General features: G+C 36.3%; 1 protein-coding gene and 1 long non-coding RNA gene across 3 annotated transcripts; both read left to right on the top strand.

The window, feature by feature from the left end:
* The first annotated feature begins 4,077 nt into the window (after window positions 1–4,077).
* LOC140884626 (uncharacterized) lies at window positions 4,078–8,238 on the top strand. Of its 2 annotated transcripts, none has more exons than XR_012150682.1 (3): window positions 4,078–4,208; window positions 4,357–6,432; window positions 8,093–8,238. It is a non-coding gene; the product is annotated as an uncharacterized lncRNA (long non-coding RNA). The 2 variants fall into 2 exon arrangements; XR_012150681.1 differs by having other exon boundaries at window positions 4,357–6,435.
* A 2,305-nt stretch (window positions 8,239–10,543) lies between these two features.
* On the top strand, window positions 10,544–13,459 carry LOC140880606 (filament-like plant protein). Its single transcript, XM_073285189.1, has 5 exons — window positions 10,544–10,813; window positions 11,055–11,203; window positions 11,404–11,599; window positions 11,717–12,987; window positions 13,088–13,459. The coding sequence occupies exons 2-5, from the start codon at window positions 11,093–11,095 to the stop codon at window positions 13,448–13,450; spliced, it is 1,941 nt and encodes a 646-aa protein (XP_073141290.1). The 5' UTR covers window positions 10,544–10,813; window positions 11,055–11,092; the 3' UTR covers window positions 13,451–13,459.
* Window positions 13,460–13,469: the final 10 nt, after the last annotated feature.

The raw sequence follows: 13,469 nt of genomic DNA, 5'->3' as shown, positions 1-13,469 counted from the left end.
CACTTGCAGAGTTGATGTTGCAGGAATATATCCAAGGGTTTGGCTAAAAAACAATGTCAATCCTAAGGATGTAAAGCTCTGCTATGAATTTGGGGTTTTGGCCTCAATTTATACAACGTCGCCAAGCTTCCCGGAGATATCACAGTTACCAAAATGGATCCAGGAAGCAGTTCAAGAAACATGGGCAAATAATGATCATTTGTCCAGAGGAGATGTGCTAGAATTATATTTCTTCAGTGCAGCTCCAGAACCAACAGGGAAAGGATCACACGAACCCTTTCATTTCATCAAGCTAAGGAGACCTGATTTGACGAGTCATAAATTTATCAAGGATCCTAAAGCTGAAGAAATACCCTTGGTGTCCACTTTTGGAGAAAATGAAATCTCAACCAGAAGGGCATGGGGTATTTGGGTCTGTCTCACCGAGATGGACAAAGTCAAATTTCCGTTCAAATTCTACCAAAATTCTGTGAATGGATCGTTCCTGTTAAACACAATGACAGGAAAAAATTCGGCTTTCGCAGAAGAACTCTTCGAAAAGAAGAGAAACTTTTTGTGGAACAACAAGCTGTCGGGGAGTAAAGAAACTCGTCGAAAATTTTGTAACATGGCTCACATAGGAAGATGGTCAGAAGTTATCTACCCAGAATGTCCTGATCAGAAGGAGCCAGAGTTCGGAAAAACATTCAGACCCCGAACGGATCGAAAAGATTTTTCTGAGACAAGCAAAGGTGGACAGGGACCACCAAAGATGCGTTTTTTCAGGGGACCACTGCAAAAGGAGAAGATGCCCCGACAAGAATAAAGAAGACGTGTGAGGAGTATAGAGCCAAAAAAAAAAGGACGACATGTGACTCCTCCACCAACAAACGATGCCATCAATAATGGCATAACAGGACAAGGTGGATAACGGGTGATTCATTCACTAGCTAAAGATGCCATTAATAATGGCATAGAAGGACAAGACAAACAGCTGTAAGATTTCCTGAAGTTTCTCGGTAAAACGAGTGGAACCTCAGCTATAAATACAAGCGTTCAAGGAAGCTGAAGATATCGATCATTCCCTTCAGTTTTCTTACAAATAAATTATTATAATATTTCTCTTTCTATTGATATAAGTTTTCGTTTATGTATTTCAAAAACAAGGCTACTATGAGTAGCTAAACAACTTGTCTTCTCCTCTTCAAAGGAGTTGATTTATGTAATAATATTATGTCTGGATAATTTTTCTAAAGTCTCTTGTTCTTTCATGCTCATATTTTATAATTAAATTCATATACCATACGCTTTAAGGTAGAAAATGAATTAAGGTTGTGCTGGGTGTCGTTGAAGGAGCTTGTGCAGAAACCATCTGTTGCGACTGCGTGGTTGGAGTGTGAGGAGCACTTCGTAAAACTCGGCAGGTATGACCCGACGACACTATGGTCAAAGAGGTTTTTGAATTTAATTCATTTTACGGAAGCATGTTGGACCCTAATCCAAAATATATCGGCTGGAAACCTTGCGTAACCGATAGTTCGGCTTAGCCTGAACTGGTTCGATAGGTAAAACAATGCCACGTACAAAGGATTAAATGTTAAACACTTTATTAAGACAAATTTGGGGACCACTAGGGAGTTGAAACAAAGAAATTGGAGTGTAGGGAGTTAAGAGAAAGAAATGTTTGGGTTTGGGGATTTTAAAATAATTTGCCCTTAAATTAATTCAATTATTGTGTATATTAGTATATACATAAAGTAAATACAATTCAAAATAATATACTTACATTAAAACATAGGAGAATCGGGCATACTAGCGGAATTTGTAAAAGAACATGGAATGTTAATATGAAATCTTTACTTCATTAATTATAACATCTCAATACCTTAGCGATTCAAAAAAAAAATCTCAATACCTTATCATTTGTGACCTTTACTTTTTAATAATAAATTAAAATATAAATATATTATGTACATTTCATAAATAATATTATATATTATATTATACATACAACATGTGTGTCTCGATGGATGACTATATTTAACTAAAAGTGAAATGTAGATAACATCTGGATGCACACACGCTAATAAGCAGTAAATTACATGGAAAAATATTGAAAATCAAAGGAACATTTGTTATAGAATTGATTGATATGAAGATGGGATCAAGTTTTATATAATTAAGCTTCATAATTGTAGAAAATAGAATTAGCACGCTAATATCATTTTCCATTAATATTATCTTTTATTCAGTATTATTGTATTAATAACTCATAGTTATAAATTATATGTATAAAAAAATAGCTACAAAGTATTTATGAAAAATAATGTCTCTTAATTAATTAAATTAAAGTTTTGGCAACTCAAAAGTCTATTGTTTTTTCTAGCATTTATTATTTAAAATAAGATAAGAGAAGGAACACAAAATTTTGATAAGATTCTTGGAATAATATATTTTGAAAGTACATATGAGAAATTATATTTAATGATTTTTTTAAATAAAAAAATAGAGAGAAATAACATTTAGCACAGTGTAGTAAATGCTGGGAAAGAAATAGAAAGCGAAGTCTTATTTTTAAAATATAATATTAGAAATAATAACCATACCATGAAAATTAGAGCTGTCAAACGGGCCAATCCATGGCGGGGCGGGCCGACCCACCAAAAACTCATCTTTTGGAGGGTCGATAGCGGGCCGACCCACCATCCTGACGGGCCGAAAATCCTCAACCCAACCCAACCCAAGGTGGGCTGTGGGTTAGGCGGGCCGGCCCGCGGGTTGGCTCACGACAAATAAAAATAAATAAAAAAAATTATAATTAATTATAAATATCATTTCATAAATAAATATTAATAGAAATATATTAATAAAAATTTAAATTATTGATTTCATGTGTGTAAATTTTATATAAAGTAATTAATACAAAAAAATTCATAATTTTTATTAAAAAAATACATATATGATAATAAAAATAAAAATAAATTATTAATCCTCAAGGCCCGCGGACCAACCCGCGCGGGTCGCGGGCCTTGGCGGGTTGGCCCATCTAGGCTCACCTTTTGTTGGGTTGAAAAAATGTCAACCCAACCCACTTAAATTATGTGGCGGGCCGGACCGACCCGGCGAGCCTAACCCAAATTGACGGCTCTAATGAAAATGGACACTTCCAATGTGGAATAATGATGCTTCACATAAAGAATCCATGTGCATCCAACATACATTTAATATGTTGAGTAACACTCCTATGAGACGGTCTCATTCGTGAGACGGTCTCATTTGTGAGACAAGTCAACCATACTTATATTTATAATAATAATAAATAATAATTTTGGCATAAAAAGTAATATTTTTAATGGATAACCCATATAAGAGACCGTCTAAAAAATGACCCTTGAGACCGTCTCATAGGAGTTTTTGCCTAAAGAAAATCATACGGAATATTATTTTTGTCAAGAAAAATGCTAGATATACACATTGGTTTACATCCTTGCTTAAAATTTCTCTCATTTCCCTCATTAAATACAAACTACCCATGATAAGAAATGTAACGCCTAGAATTTCTTTTACGTAAACCATATGCATAATTAGAAAATTTAAATTATTTAAAATAGAATAATAATAATATAAATATAGGGTTTAAATGACTTTTATTTATCATGATTATGTGTTTTGAATTTATTTAAGATTTTTAATCCGGATATTTTAAGAGTTATGAATTTTGAAGGAAAATATTATTTGTGAGCTAGTAGACAGGCGGTGATCGATCGAGATAAATGTTTTATCGATATTTTTGCCTTAGAATTTTTATGAGCCTAAAATAATTATTTTAAGTTTTATTTTATAAAAAAATTTAGGCTTTATATATGTAAATATTTTAAAGTTCATTTTTCACCTAATTGGATCATTTTAAAAACTTTTAGGACATTTTTAAATTTGGGCTTTTATTAAATCCGAAAACTTGTCATTTGTTTTGGGTCCAAAATATTTGTTGTCGGCTAGCTAAAGATTTGTATTTTTTTTGGTAGCCCAAAAGTTAGGCCCAAGATCTTGATTTTTAAAGAGCCGATAGAAGCCCTACGCGAACTTCTTCTGAGAACAGGGACCCTTCTTGGTCGTCCCTTTCACTTGCACACACGACGCACAAATCTTGATTAAATTTTAAGATTTTTACGGATTATCGAGCGGATCGTCGCAAGCTTCGTTTCCATACTCTTATTATTGTGTCTAAAGTATGCGATTTTTCCTTGCTGTCGCCATTTAGATCGTTATATGTGCATTTTAGGTTTAAATCTGTGTTGTGCATTTGCCTGTGGTTGATTTTAAGTTTCACGCATGATTTTGGTTGGGATCTTGATTTCTCGATGATATTTTTTTTAGGTTGGTTTCGAGTGGGAGTGCCCTGGCTCGATCTTGGTGCTGGTTGTTTGAGAAAATGGTCTGGTAGTGGCTATAGATTGAGGGCCGATGAGGTTAAGGGATGGGAGGCGCAAGGGCTGAAGTGGTGGTTGGGTGTTGCACGTAGGTGAAGTTGTGCGCAACAGGGCTTGAGAAATAAACCACGCTCGAGCCAAGTTAGGCAAGGCTCGAGCCGTGACTGGCCTAGGAGGGACCGGCAGGACCTCGGGATGGTCCTGCCGGCCGGGCTCCGGCCATGGGTGGCCGAAGCAGGGGGAAAAGAGTAGACCTGGTCACGGTCCGGGTACGGGTCGGACCCGCCGGTTCAGGGTTGGTGTTTTACCAACCCTTAACCGCCCCGCCCATGGCCGGTTCCGATCAGGGTTGGTGAACCGGCGGTTCCGGTCCGGGTTCGGTTAACCGACGGGTCCGGGTCCGGGTCAACCCTTATAATTTTTTTTAAAAAAATAGCGCTATTTTTTTCTAAATGTTCAGGAGTGGCGCGCCCGCGCGGCTGCTGCGCATTATTTTCTGCGAAGCAGCCGCGCGGCCGCCCAAATGAGAGGGGCGACCGCGCCTCCTGGGTGCTAAGCTGATTTTTGCTCTTCAAATTTTTTTTAATATTTTTTGTAATACATATTCTTTAAATAAACTCAATCAAATAGTTCATATCTCTTTAACAAATATATATTACATTTATTAAATAAATATATATTAGAATTTAAATATCTATTACATTTTATTTTGCTTCACTCGCATTTCCTCCCGTCGTAGTTCCGGATGTTCCTTAGGTATCATCTTGGTCTTCTTCATCACTCTGAATATGTTGTGTTCGAGTAGCGACTTTTGACCAATCATTGAGCAAACGTTGGGCTTCCAAAATTTCCGGTCTTAAGCTAGAACGTCTCTCGTCCAATGTATTTTCTCCAATACTAAATGCTTGCTCCACTGCAACTGTTGAAACCGGACAAGCTATAATTTTTTTTGCCATTATAGACAAAATTGAATATATTTGTGTTTTTTGCGACCACCATCTCAAAATGTCGAAGTTTTCCTCATCTGTATCACTAAAATCAAAAGTAGTGGTAAAATAATTCTCAAGTTCCTGACTGGAACTTGAGGATCCTCGTGGATGTTTCGTCCGTTCCCTTAATAAAAGTTGTGCTTTAGTACTAAGTTTAGAAGTAACATTACTAGTTGCAGTGGATTGTGTTTCATGTGAAACAATTTGTCCACCATATTTGATGTTATATTCATTATAAATATCAAGTTAATGACTTTTAATATTAAACAAAATCAATGAGATAAAAAGAATCGTTTCCGCAATAAGCTCCAAAGATTCATAATATAATGTTAACATGTCGCTTAAGCCATCTAATTTAAGTTTAGAATCTAAAACAAAAGCACATAAAAAAATTTCAGGAACGAGGGAAAAATATTTTTTCCATTTTGCTTTCATGACGAGAATACATTGAGATAAAGCACTATCATTGTGCGTTTGAGACTATTTCTTGAAATACTTCTAATAGAAGGATTTGCACTTGTAGAAAGCCAATTTTCAAAAGATAATTTATCGCTAAAACTAAAAGAAAGTTGTTCAACCGTACAAAATTTAGTCGTTTTTTCTCTAAATCTAGCTTCGTTATATTTAAATAGTTGAGATTCATTATCTGATTGAGAAGAGAATGTCGAAAATTGAGTTTGAGCACGATCAATCCCAATTTCCACCGGATGATTTTTCTCGATATGCCGCGTCAAAGTTCCATAACCAACTCATTGTTTAAATTTGTAACATTTTGAACAATATTTGCATTTGGATTGCAAATCACCGGAGGGAAGCGTCACCTTGTCGAAATGTTTGGTGAAGATATCGGATGTCGGGCTAGACACCGCTCGAGTTTGTCTTTGAGAGGCCGCCGGATCGATCATACTTTTTTGACTTGCATGATGACGTGGTGGTTGTTCAACATGTTGTCTCCTGTCGAATTTCTTGAATTTCATCATCGGAATATTCAAGATCAAAGCTATCGACATTGAATTGAGGATACTCGACCTCGGGTGGTATGATGCTATTTTCCTTTCCTTTTTCTTTGTCATCCCTACGACTTGATCCCGCTCCGAACATTTGTAATTGTATAAATATGAAAATAAATAAACAATTGACAATAAACCAATAATCAAAAATTGATATTTTTGATAATTCAAGAAATTAAAATGAATTGATAATGGAGAGAATGAAGAGAAAATTGTGTAAACAAAATGAAAGGAAACTTGGGGGTATTTATAGATAAAAAGTAAAAAAAAAAACCGGCAACCCGACGGGTCGACCTGCCGGGTCGGCCGGGTTTTAACAGCCACGAAATCGTGGCCATTGAATGATCCAACGGCCACAAGATTGTGGCCGTTGGATCATCTGGCCATCTGCCCGTGGTCAACGGTTCCAACTCGGAACCAGAACCGGACCGGTCCCGGTTTTCTCTTTTCAAAACCGGCAACCCGACGGGTTGGACACTTGGCACCCACATGGGTGCCAAGTGTCCAACCCGTCGGGTTGCCGGTTTTGAAAAGAGAAAACCGGGACCGGTCCGGTTCTGGTTCCGAGTTGGAACCGTTGACCACGGGCCGGGTCCGGGTCCAACCCTTGGCCAGGTCTAGAAAATAGGCTAAGAAGTGATCGGCTGAGGTGATGTAGGCGAGACGTGGGCTGGGAATTTTTGGGCCGTGTTTGGGCTTTGGGCAGCTGGGTCATGGTTAGTGGTCCGGGTCGGGCCCAATAGGTTTAGGGTCCAAGTTTATGTTCTGGGCTTAAGACTACTATTGGGCCCAAAGAGTTAAATATATTACTGGGCTTAATTAATTAATTATTATTTGGGCTTAAGTTATTAAACTGGGCTTAATTATTATTTGGGGTTAAGTTAGCAATTGAGCTTAAATAATTATTTGGGCATAGAAAATGTTTTATTAGGGCTTAAACAAAATAATTATTTGGGCCTAGAAATTGTTTTATTAGTGCTTAAACAAAATAATTATTTGGGCCACACTTAGTTCCAGGGCCTAGGTTGAGGGGCAGCAACTCGAACCAGCCGTGGCAAACTAAATAGTCCGTAAATATATATTTAATAGACGTATATGTAATATTTTGATATGATTATGATTTTTATAAAAATCAATTAAATATATATTTACGGGCAAAATTTTAAGGAAAACTGATATTTTTAATTCATGATGATTCATGAATATGTTTTATATATTAAGATAATGACATGCGAAGAAAATATTTTTGGGAAGTTGATGTGAATTATGACAATTATGTTTAGGAGCATACGGATCCCCGTTTTAAGGTTGGGTGAAGTGGCATAAGAGGCGTAGGGAATCCCCGTGTTAAAGTTGGGTGAACCTCGTCGCCGCGTACGTTGGTTTTAGATTGATCAATCGCTTATGTTTATGGTCACATTTCACTGATAGGACCCACAGAGTAAAGATTTTATGAATATTTCATGTCATTATTATGCTACGTATTTATGTTATGATTATGCATACGATTTAGCATGATGTATACGATTTTACGTTCATGCATGCATTAGAATCCTCAAGTTGTTTTTATATACGATATGCGCTTGCATGTGGTTTTATTTAGTAGTACTCGTTATTAAATATAGAACATGCTGGACCTTTATGCTCACTAGATCTAAATGGTGTGCATGTGCATTTGATACAGTTGCTGATGATGGTCCCGACTGGCGGCGAGGATCTCTGAGCATCTGCGGCTAGCTGGCTTGCCCGTGACCTCTGCAGTATTTATGTTTCCGCACTTTTTTTATGAGACTTTTATTTGAGGGTTGTAATAAACTAGTTTTACACATGTTACCCACTTTCCTCATGTTTTGTTCGTGTTTGGAATTTTAAGTTACGCATTTCCGCCTTTTGCGATATCGCATTCTCGTGCTTGGAATTCCATATTATTGCGAGTGATTTTAACTGCTATTACACAGTCAAACTATTATATATAATATCTTGTCGGGATTAAAAACTATTTTCTGTACTCAAGCATATATGTATGGGCTAGGGATGACAAGGGGTCAGGTATGGGTAGGATATCGTGTCTCCATCCCCATACCCATTTATTAAATTCATCTTTATACCCATACCAATACCCATCGGGTATTCAATTTCATCCTATCTCCATACTCATCAGAGGATCGGATATCCATACCCTAATCATATCTTCATTTATTGTATTTTTTCAAATTTGAATTATTTTGATAAAAATATACTTATTTACTAGATTTTATACCAAAATTTTTAATAAAACAATAAAAAAATGAAACATAAAAGAAAATTTTTATACCAAATTTTTTAAGAAAACTACTAAAAAAAAGCATTAGTTTTATACTAATAATTTTCATTGTTCTATCTAACTAACATAATTCAACAAAAAAATTAAATTAGCATTTATTTAATATAAATTAATATGTGTATGTATATATATATATATATATTTAATCGAATATCGGGTCGGGTATGAGTAGTATATTACTACATCCTTCTCCATCCCCATATTCGAGATTCCCATACTCATTTACCCATTTATTTTATCGGTTAAAAAAAACGTCTCTATACCCTCCTCTATTCGGGTCGGGTATCGAATTCTCCATCGGGTTCGGAGGAAATTGTCATCCCTAGTATGTGCGTATATGTGATATATATATATATATATATATATATATATATATATATATATATATATATATATATATATATATATATATATACATGGAGTTGGGCACCATAAAAGAACTCTCTATATATATATATATATAAACCCCTCGTGTTTTTGGTCGTTTCAAAAAATATATATCTAGTTGATCAAAAAAATTTTTGTAATTAATAAGAGTGTTAACTAAGGTGTATACTAAATTGTACATCTAGCATTACTCTTTTGTCAAATAAGAGAATAAAAATATAAAATGCGTGCAATTAGAAGTTTTTAGATTGTAAATAAATAACACTCTCCTGATTTATATTACATTTATTAATCTCGCATACACTCCCAGCTCCCCAAAATTTTATACACGATGCATAATATATACATAATACAATCAACACAAAATAAAAGAGTGAGTAACATTTACGATATTGGAAAGGAATCATCAGCTCCGGCTTATGCTATAAGGCTCCGTTTGATACGTGTTGCTATTAATCTATGTGTAACTTATCTTATTCAATCTCGCGTTATTCTTGTCATATTATTTATTTATCCATCTATTAATTATTTATTTTACATCAATCAAATCATTAATTATTTATCTTACATCAATTAAATCATTGAATTTAAATTACTATATTACCTCTTATAAATAATATAATTCATATTTTATTTATTATTAAAAAAGACAAATTGATAATTTATCATTTTTATATAAAATTTAATTAATCATATCAAATAAACTATAATTATCAATCAAATCAAATATTAAATTAACTATCATTTCTTATTTACTTTTTATTACATTATAACCAAACGGAGTTTTAACACATATACATATTTGTTTGTCAGAGCAACAAAAAATAAACCACACTAGACAAGCACTTCTATCACACAATAATTTGCAAACCATGCTAGTTAAATAAACCACATTGAACATACTATGTGCCACGTATTAACCGATAGAGAGAATCGAACTTCCTGACTAGCGACGAAACACTATCTATTCAACCAGCTTGAAAACCGTTGAACACACCACAAGGTCGACTAAGATTATTTTAGGTAATGCTCCATTCGACCTGACAGATGCTATGCTACACCGGGTAGTCTTCACCCGGTGCAACATCTGTCATTCATTGGACATAAATGACAGATGGATGCTATGCCCAATAAATGACAGATGCTGCACCGAGTGATCTTTATCCAGTAAAGCGTAGCCCGGGCCATTCGACCTCTTGCTTTGGGACCCATTTGAATTGCTGACTCCTGGATAACTGTGCCATGGAGTGTCGCAGCGGACGCTCTTACATTACATCACATAATGGGCGGGAACAGCATCTCATTTATTTCAAATTTAATGAATAAACAATTACCCACACAAAAGGTCAAGGCAGTACCAGAAATGGCAAGTTTTTACATAAAAATCTTTTCTTTTGAAAGCATCTCAACATCACATGCGCTCGATTTCCTAGATTAAAATATGTATTATACTACTTTGGAGTAATTTTCTTTTCTTTGAGTAGATGGCAGTGTGGGTTGTTTGAAAATTTTTTCCGGACAGCCCCTGATCTTTGCCGAGATTCATGTTTTAGTTGGAAACTCAAAAGCCCAGAAAAACAGATCTTATATTTACATCGATCGCGGATGGGTATTGGGTTCTTTTGGTGATTATTTTACATGGGTTGTTTCAAGATTGGATCTTTGTGATGGGATTTCTTGACTTTTCGTTTCCAAGTAAGATTTTTTGTTTGTTTAGCCAACTATTCTATTCATATTGCATTCCTTTTTCTTATGGGTTGCTTTGTTACTGCCTTTTGAAATGGTTTTGATTTGAATATCTGTTCACCTTTAGTTTCCGGTTCTTTATGGCTATGGTCGATGATTTCACTTGTATGGCTAGTCCGTACTATCTTTTTTCCGATGTATATGTCTTCTTTTGGTTCTCCCAACTCTTATAAAATCAAAATTTTACTAGGATTGCGAGTTCTTGGCGACCTCTGATTCACAATTGAAATGGAAAAGAGGACATGGCTGTGGAAGAGGAAGTCCTCTGAGAGGAGTCCGGGCAAAAGCGACAGCTCCGGATCATTTTCTTTGTATTCAGAGAGAAACTCAGATGAACAGGTCCATACAATTTTCTTGCTAGTTTTATGTTTCTCTCTGTTTCAATCAAATTATAATGTTCTAATGTTCATTCAAGATTTGAAACGGCGAAAAGTGAAAAGTGCGTATCTAGGGTGGTGAAAACAGATAAACAAGAAGAGATGGCATCCATACGTTGGATTCTGTATTGAATAATGAATTGTCTTGATTTGTTGTGGCAGGATGCATCAAGAGAATCTCCAAGCACGGGCACAGAATCGCCTGAAGTCACGTCGAAATCTATACTTCTTGTCGACGATGACGTTAAGGAAACTGTGAAGAATTTGACAGAAAAGTTAGCAGCAGCTCTGGTGAACATCAGTGCCAAAGAAGACTTAGTTCAGCAGCATGCTAAAGTGGCTGAAGAAGCTGTGGCAGGTAAAGATATTATGTCAACATATCATATTGCTATGGATTCTATCAATTCGTCGTGTTTAGCAAACAAATTTTCCATACGCAGTGTTCTCATCTTTCAACTTGTTTAAAACCTAATAGGCTGGGAAAAGGCAGAAAATGAAGTGGACGCATTAAAGCAACAACTTGAGGTAGCAACGCAGCAGAACACGAGCTTGGACGTAAGAGTCAGCCATCTTGATGCCGCCTTGAAAGAATGTGTCAGACAATTGAGACAAGCTAAAGACGAGCAGGAGCAGAGAATTGCCGACGCTCTCATCAAGAAAGATGCTGAATATGATTTGGCAAAGGCTGAACTAGACAAGCAAATCCTAGACCTCCGGGCCGAAATGGAAGCTACCAGAGAAGAGAATGATGCTTCTGCTGATACCAGCACTCTACCTGTACTTGAGGCGATGGAGAAAGAGAACGCGTCCCTCAAGAATGAGCTTCTATCTCGACGTAGAGATTTAGAAACTATGATGATAGAGAGGGATTTAAGCACTCGAACAGCAGAAACAGCTAGCAAGTTGCAGTTAGATAGCATAAAAAAGATTGCCAAGCTTGAGACCGAGTGTCGAAAACTTCAAGCTGCAGGCAGAAGACCACACAAATCTGTTGCCGATTCTTCTTTTTATGCTGAATCTGTCACAGATAGTCAGTCGGATGGAGGGGAGAGGCTTAATGCACTAGATATTGATGCACATGACAAGAGAACTGATGTGGAGAAAAACGGGTATGAAACGAGCTGCTCGGATTCGTGGGCTTCAGTATTAATATCAGAGCTTGATAATTTGAAGAATGAGAAGCTTACATCTACAAGTTTCGCAGTTACATGTGGCACTGAAATTGATATGATGGATGATTTTTTAGAGATGGAACGCCTAGCTGCATTAGATGATGCTAAGATTAACACACCATCGACTGAACCAGAAGCTGTTTCTGGTGGATCCGTGTCTGCAGACACTCCTGTTAACCCTGACTTTGAAACATTGATCAAACGTGTAGAAAAATTAGAAGCCGAGAAATTAGAACTGGAGAGAGCTTTACAGGAGAGCGGAGCTTCTCTGAATGCATCAAAAGGGAGACTTGGAGAGCTCGAAATCATGATGGAGGAGCTGCAGAAGGAGCTGACAGCAGTGAATCAAGCCAAAGAATTACTCAAATTTCAACTCGTTGGTATGGAAGCAGAGGCAAGAACCACTTCTTCCTATGTTGATTCGCTGAAGGCAGAAAACGAAAAGGAACAGACTGAATCCGCGGAGCTAAAGGTCAAATGTCAAGATCTGGAGAATGAACTGTCCAGAATAAAAAAGGAAAGTGAGCTGAAGCAGCAGAGTACGATAACAAATCCTGAATTAGCACTCAAAAAGGTCCGCCCTGACTATACTTCCATTAAAAATTTCTTGATCTAATGCATTGATTTGTATTTAGTAAACAAATACTGCAAATAACATATCTTTTCTGTTTCAGGAAGATTTAACCGTAGCTGCTGATAAGCTCGCAGAATGTCAAAAAACAATTGCATCACTTGGAAGACAGCTTAAATCTCTTGCAACATTGGAAGATTTCTTGATGGATACTTCAAACATACCAGGGCTGTCTTCTAATGGAACGAACTCACCAAAATGCGATTCAAATCCTTCAAGAATATCAATGGATGCTGTTGTTCAGATTGAAAATGGTAAAAGTGCGGAATCGCCTGGGTACTCATGTTCATCAACATCATCAGCCAACCATACAACCTCTGTCAAGAGTCGCAATGGCTTTGGCAAGTTTTTCTCAAGAAGTAAAAGTGTTAAAGAAATTGTTAATCGACAAGACTCATGCACGTAATTTCTCTACCAGGGTAGAC

This window comes from Henckelia pumila, chromosome 2, assembly GCF_033568475.1.
Source record: "Henckelia pumila isolate YLH828 chromosome 2, ASM3356847v2, whole genome shotgun sequence".
NCBI classification, from domain to species: Eukaryota; Viridiplantae; Streptophyta; class Magnoliopsida; order Lamiales; family Gesneriaceae; genus Henckelia; species Henckelia pumila.
Note: the sequence above shows the minus strand (reverse complement) of the source record. Positions and strands in the feature narration are given on the sequence as shown.

What these genes read in the sequence shown, in the direction of transcription:
- LOC140880606 (XM_073285189.1), top strand. Translation starts at nt 11,093, where the DNA reads ATGGAAAAGAGGACATGGCTGTGGAAGAGGAAGTCCTCTGAGAGGAGT. An exon ending in GGCTGAAGAAGCTGTGGCAG is followed by an intron (nt 11,600 to 11,716) that starts GTAAAGATATTA and finishes AAAACCTAATAG; the next exon opens with GCTGGGAAAAGGCAGAAAAT. An exon ending in CTGAATTAGCACTCAAAAAG is followed by an intron (nt 12,988 to 13,087) that starts GTCCGCCCTGAC and finishes TTTCTGTTTCAG; the next exon opens with GAAGATTTAACCGTAGCTGC.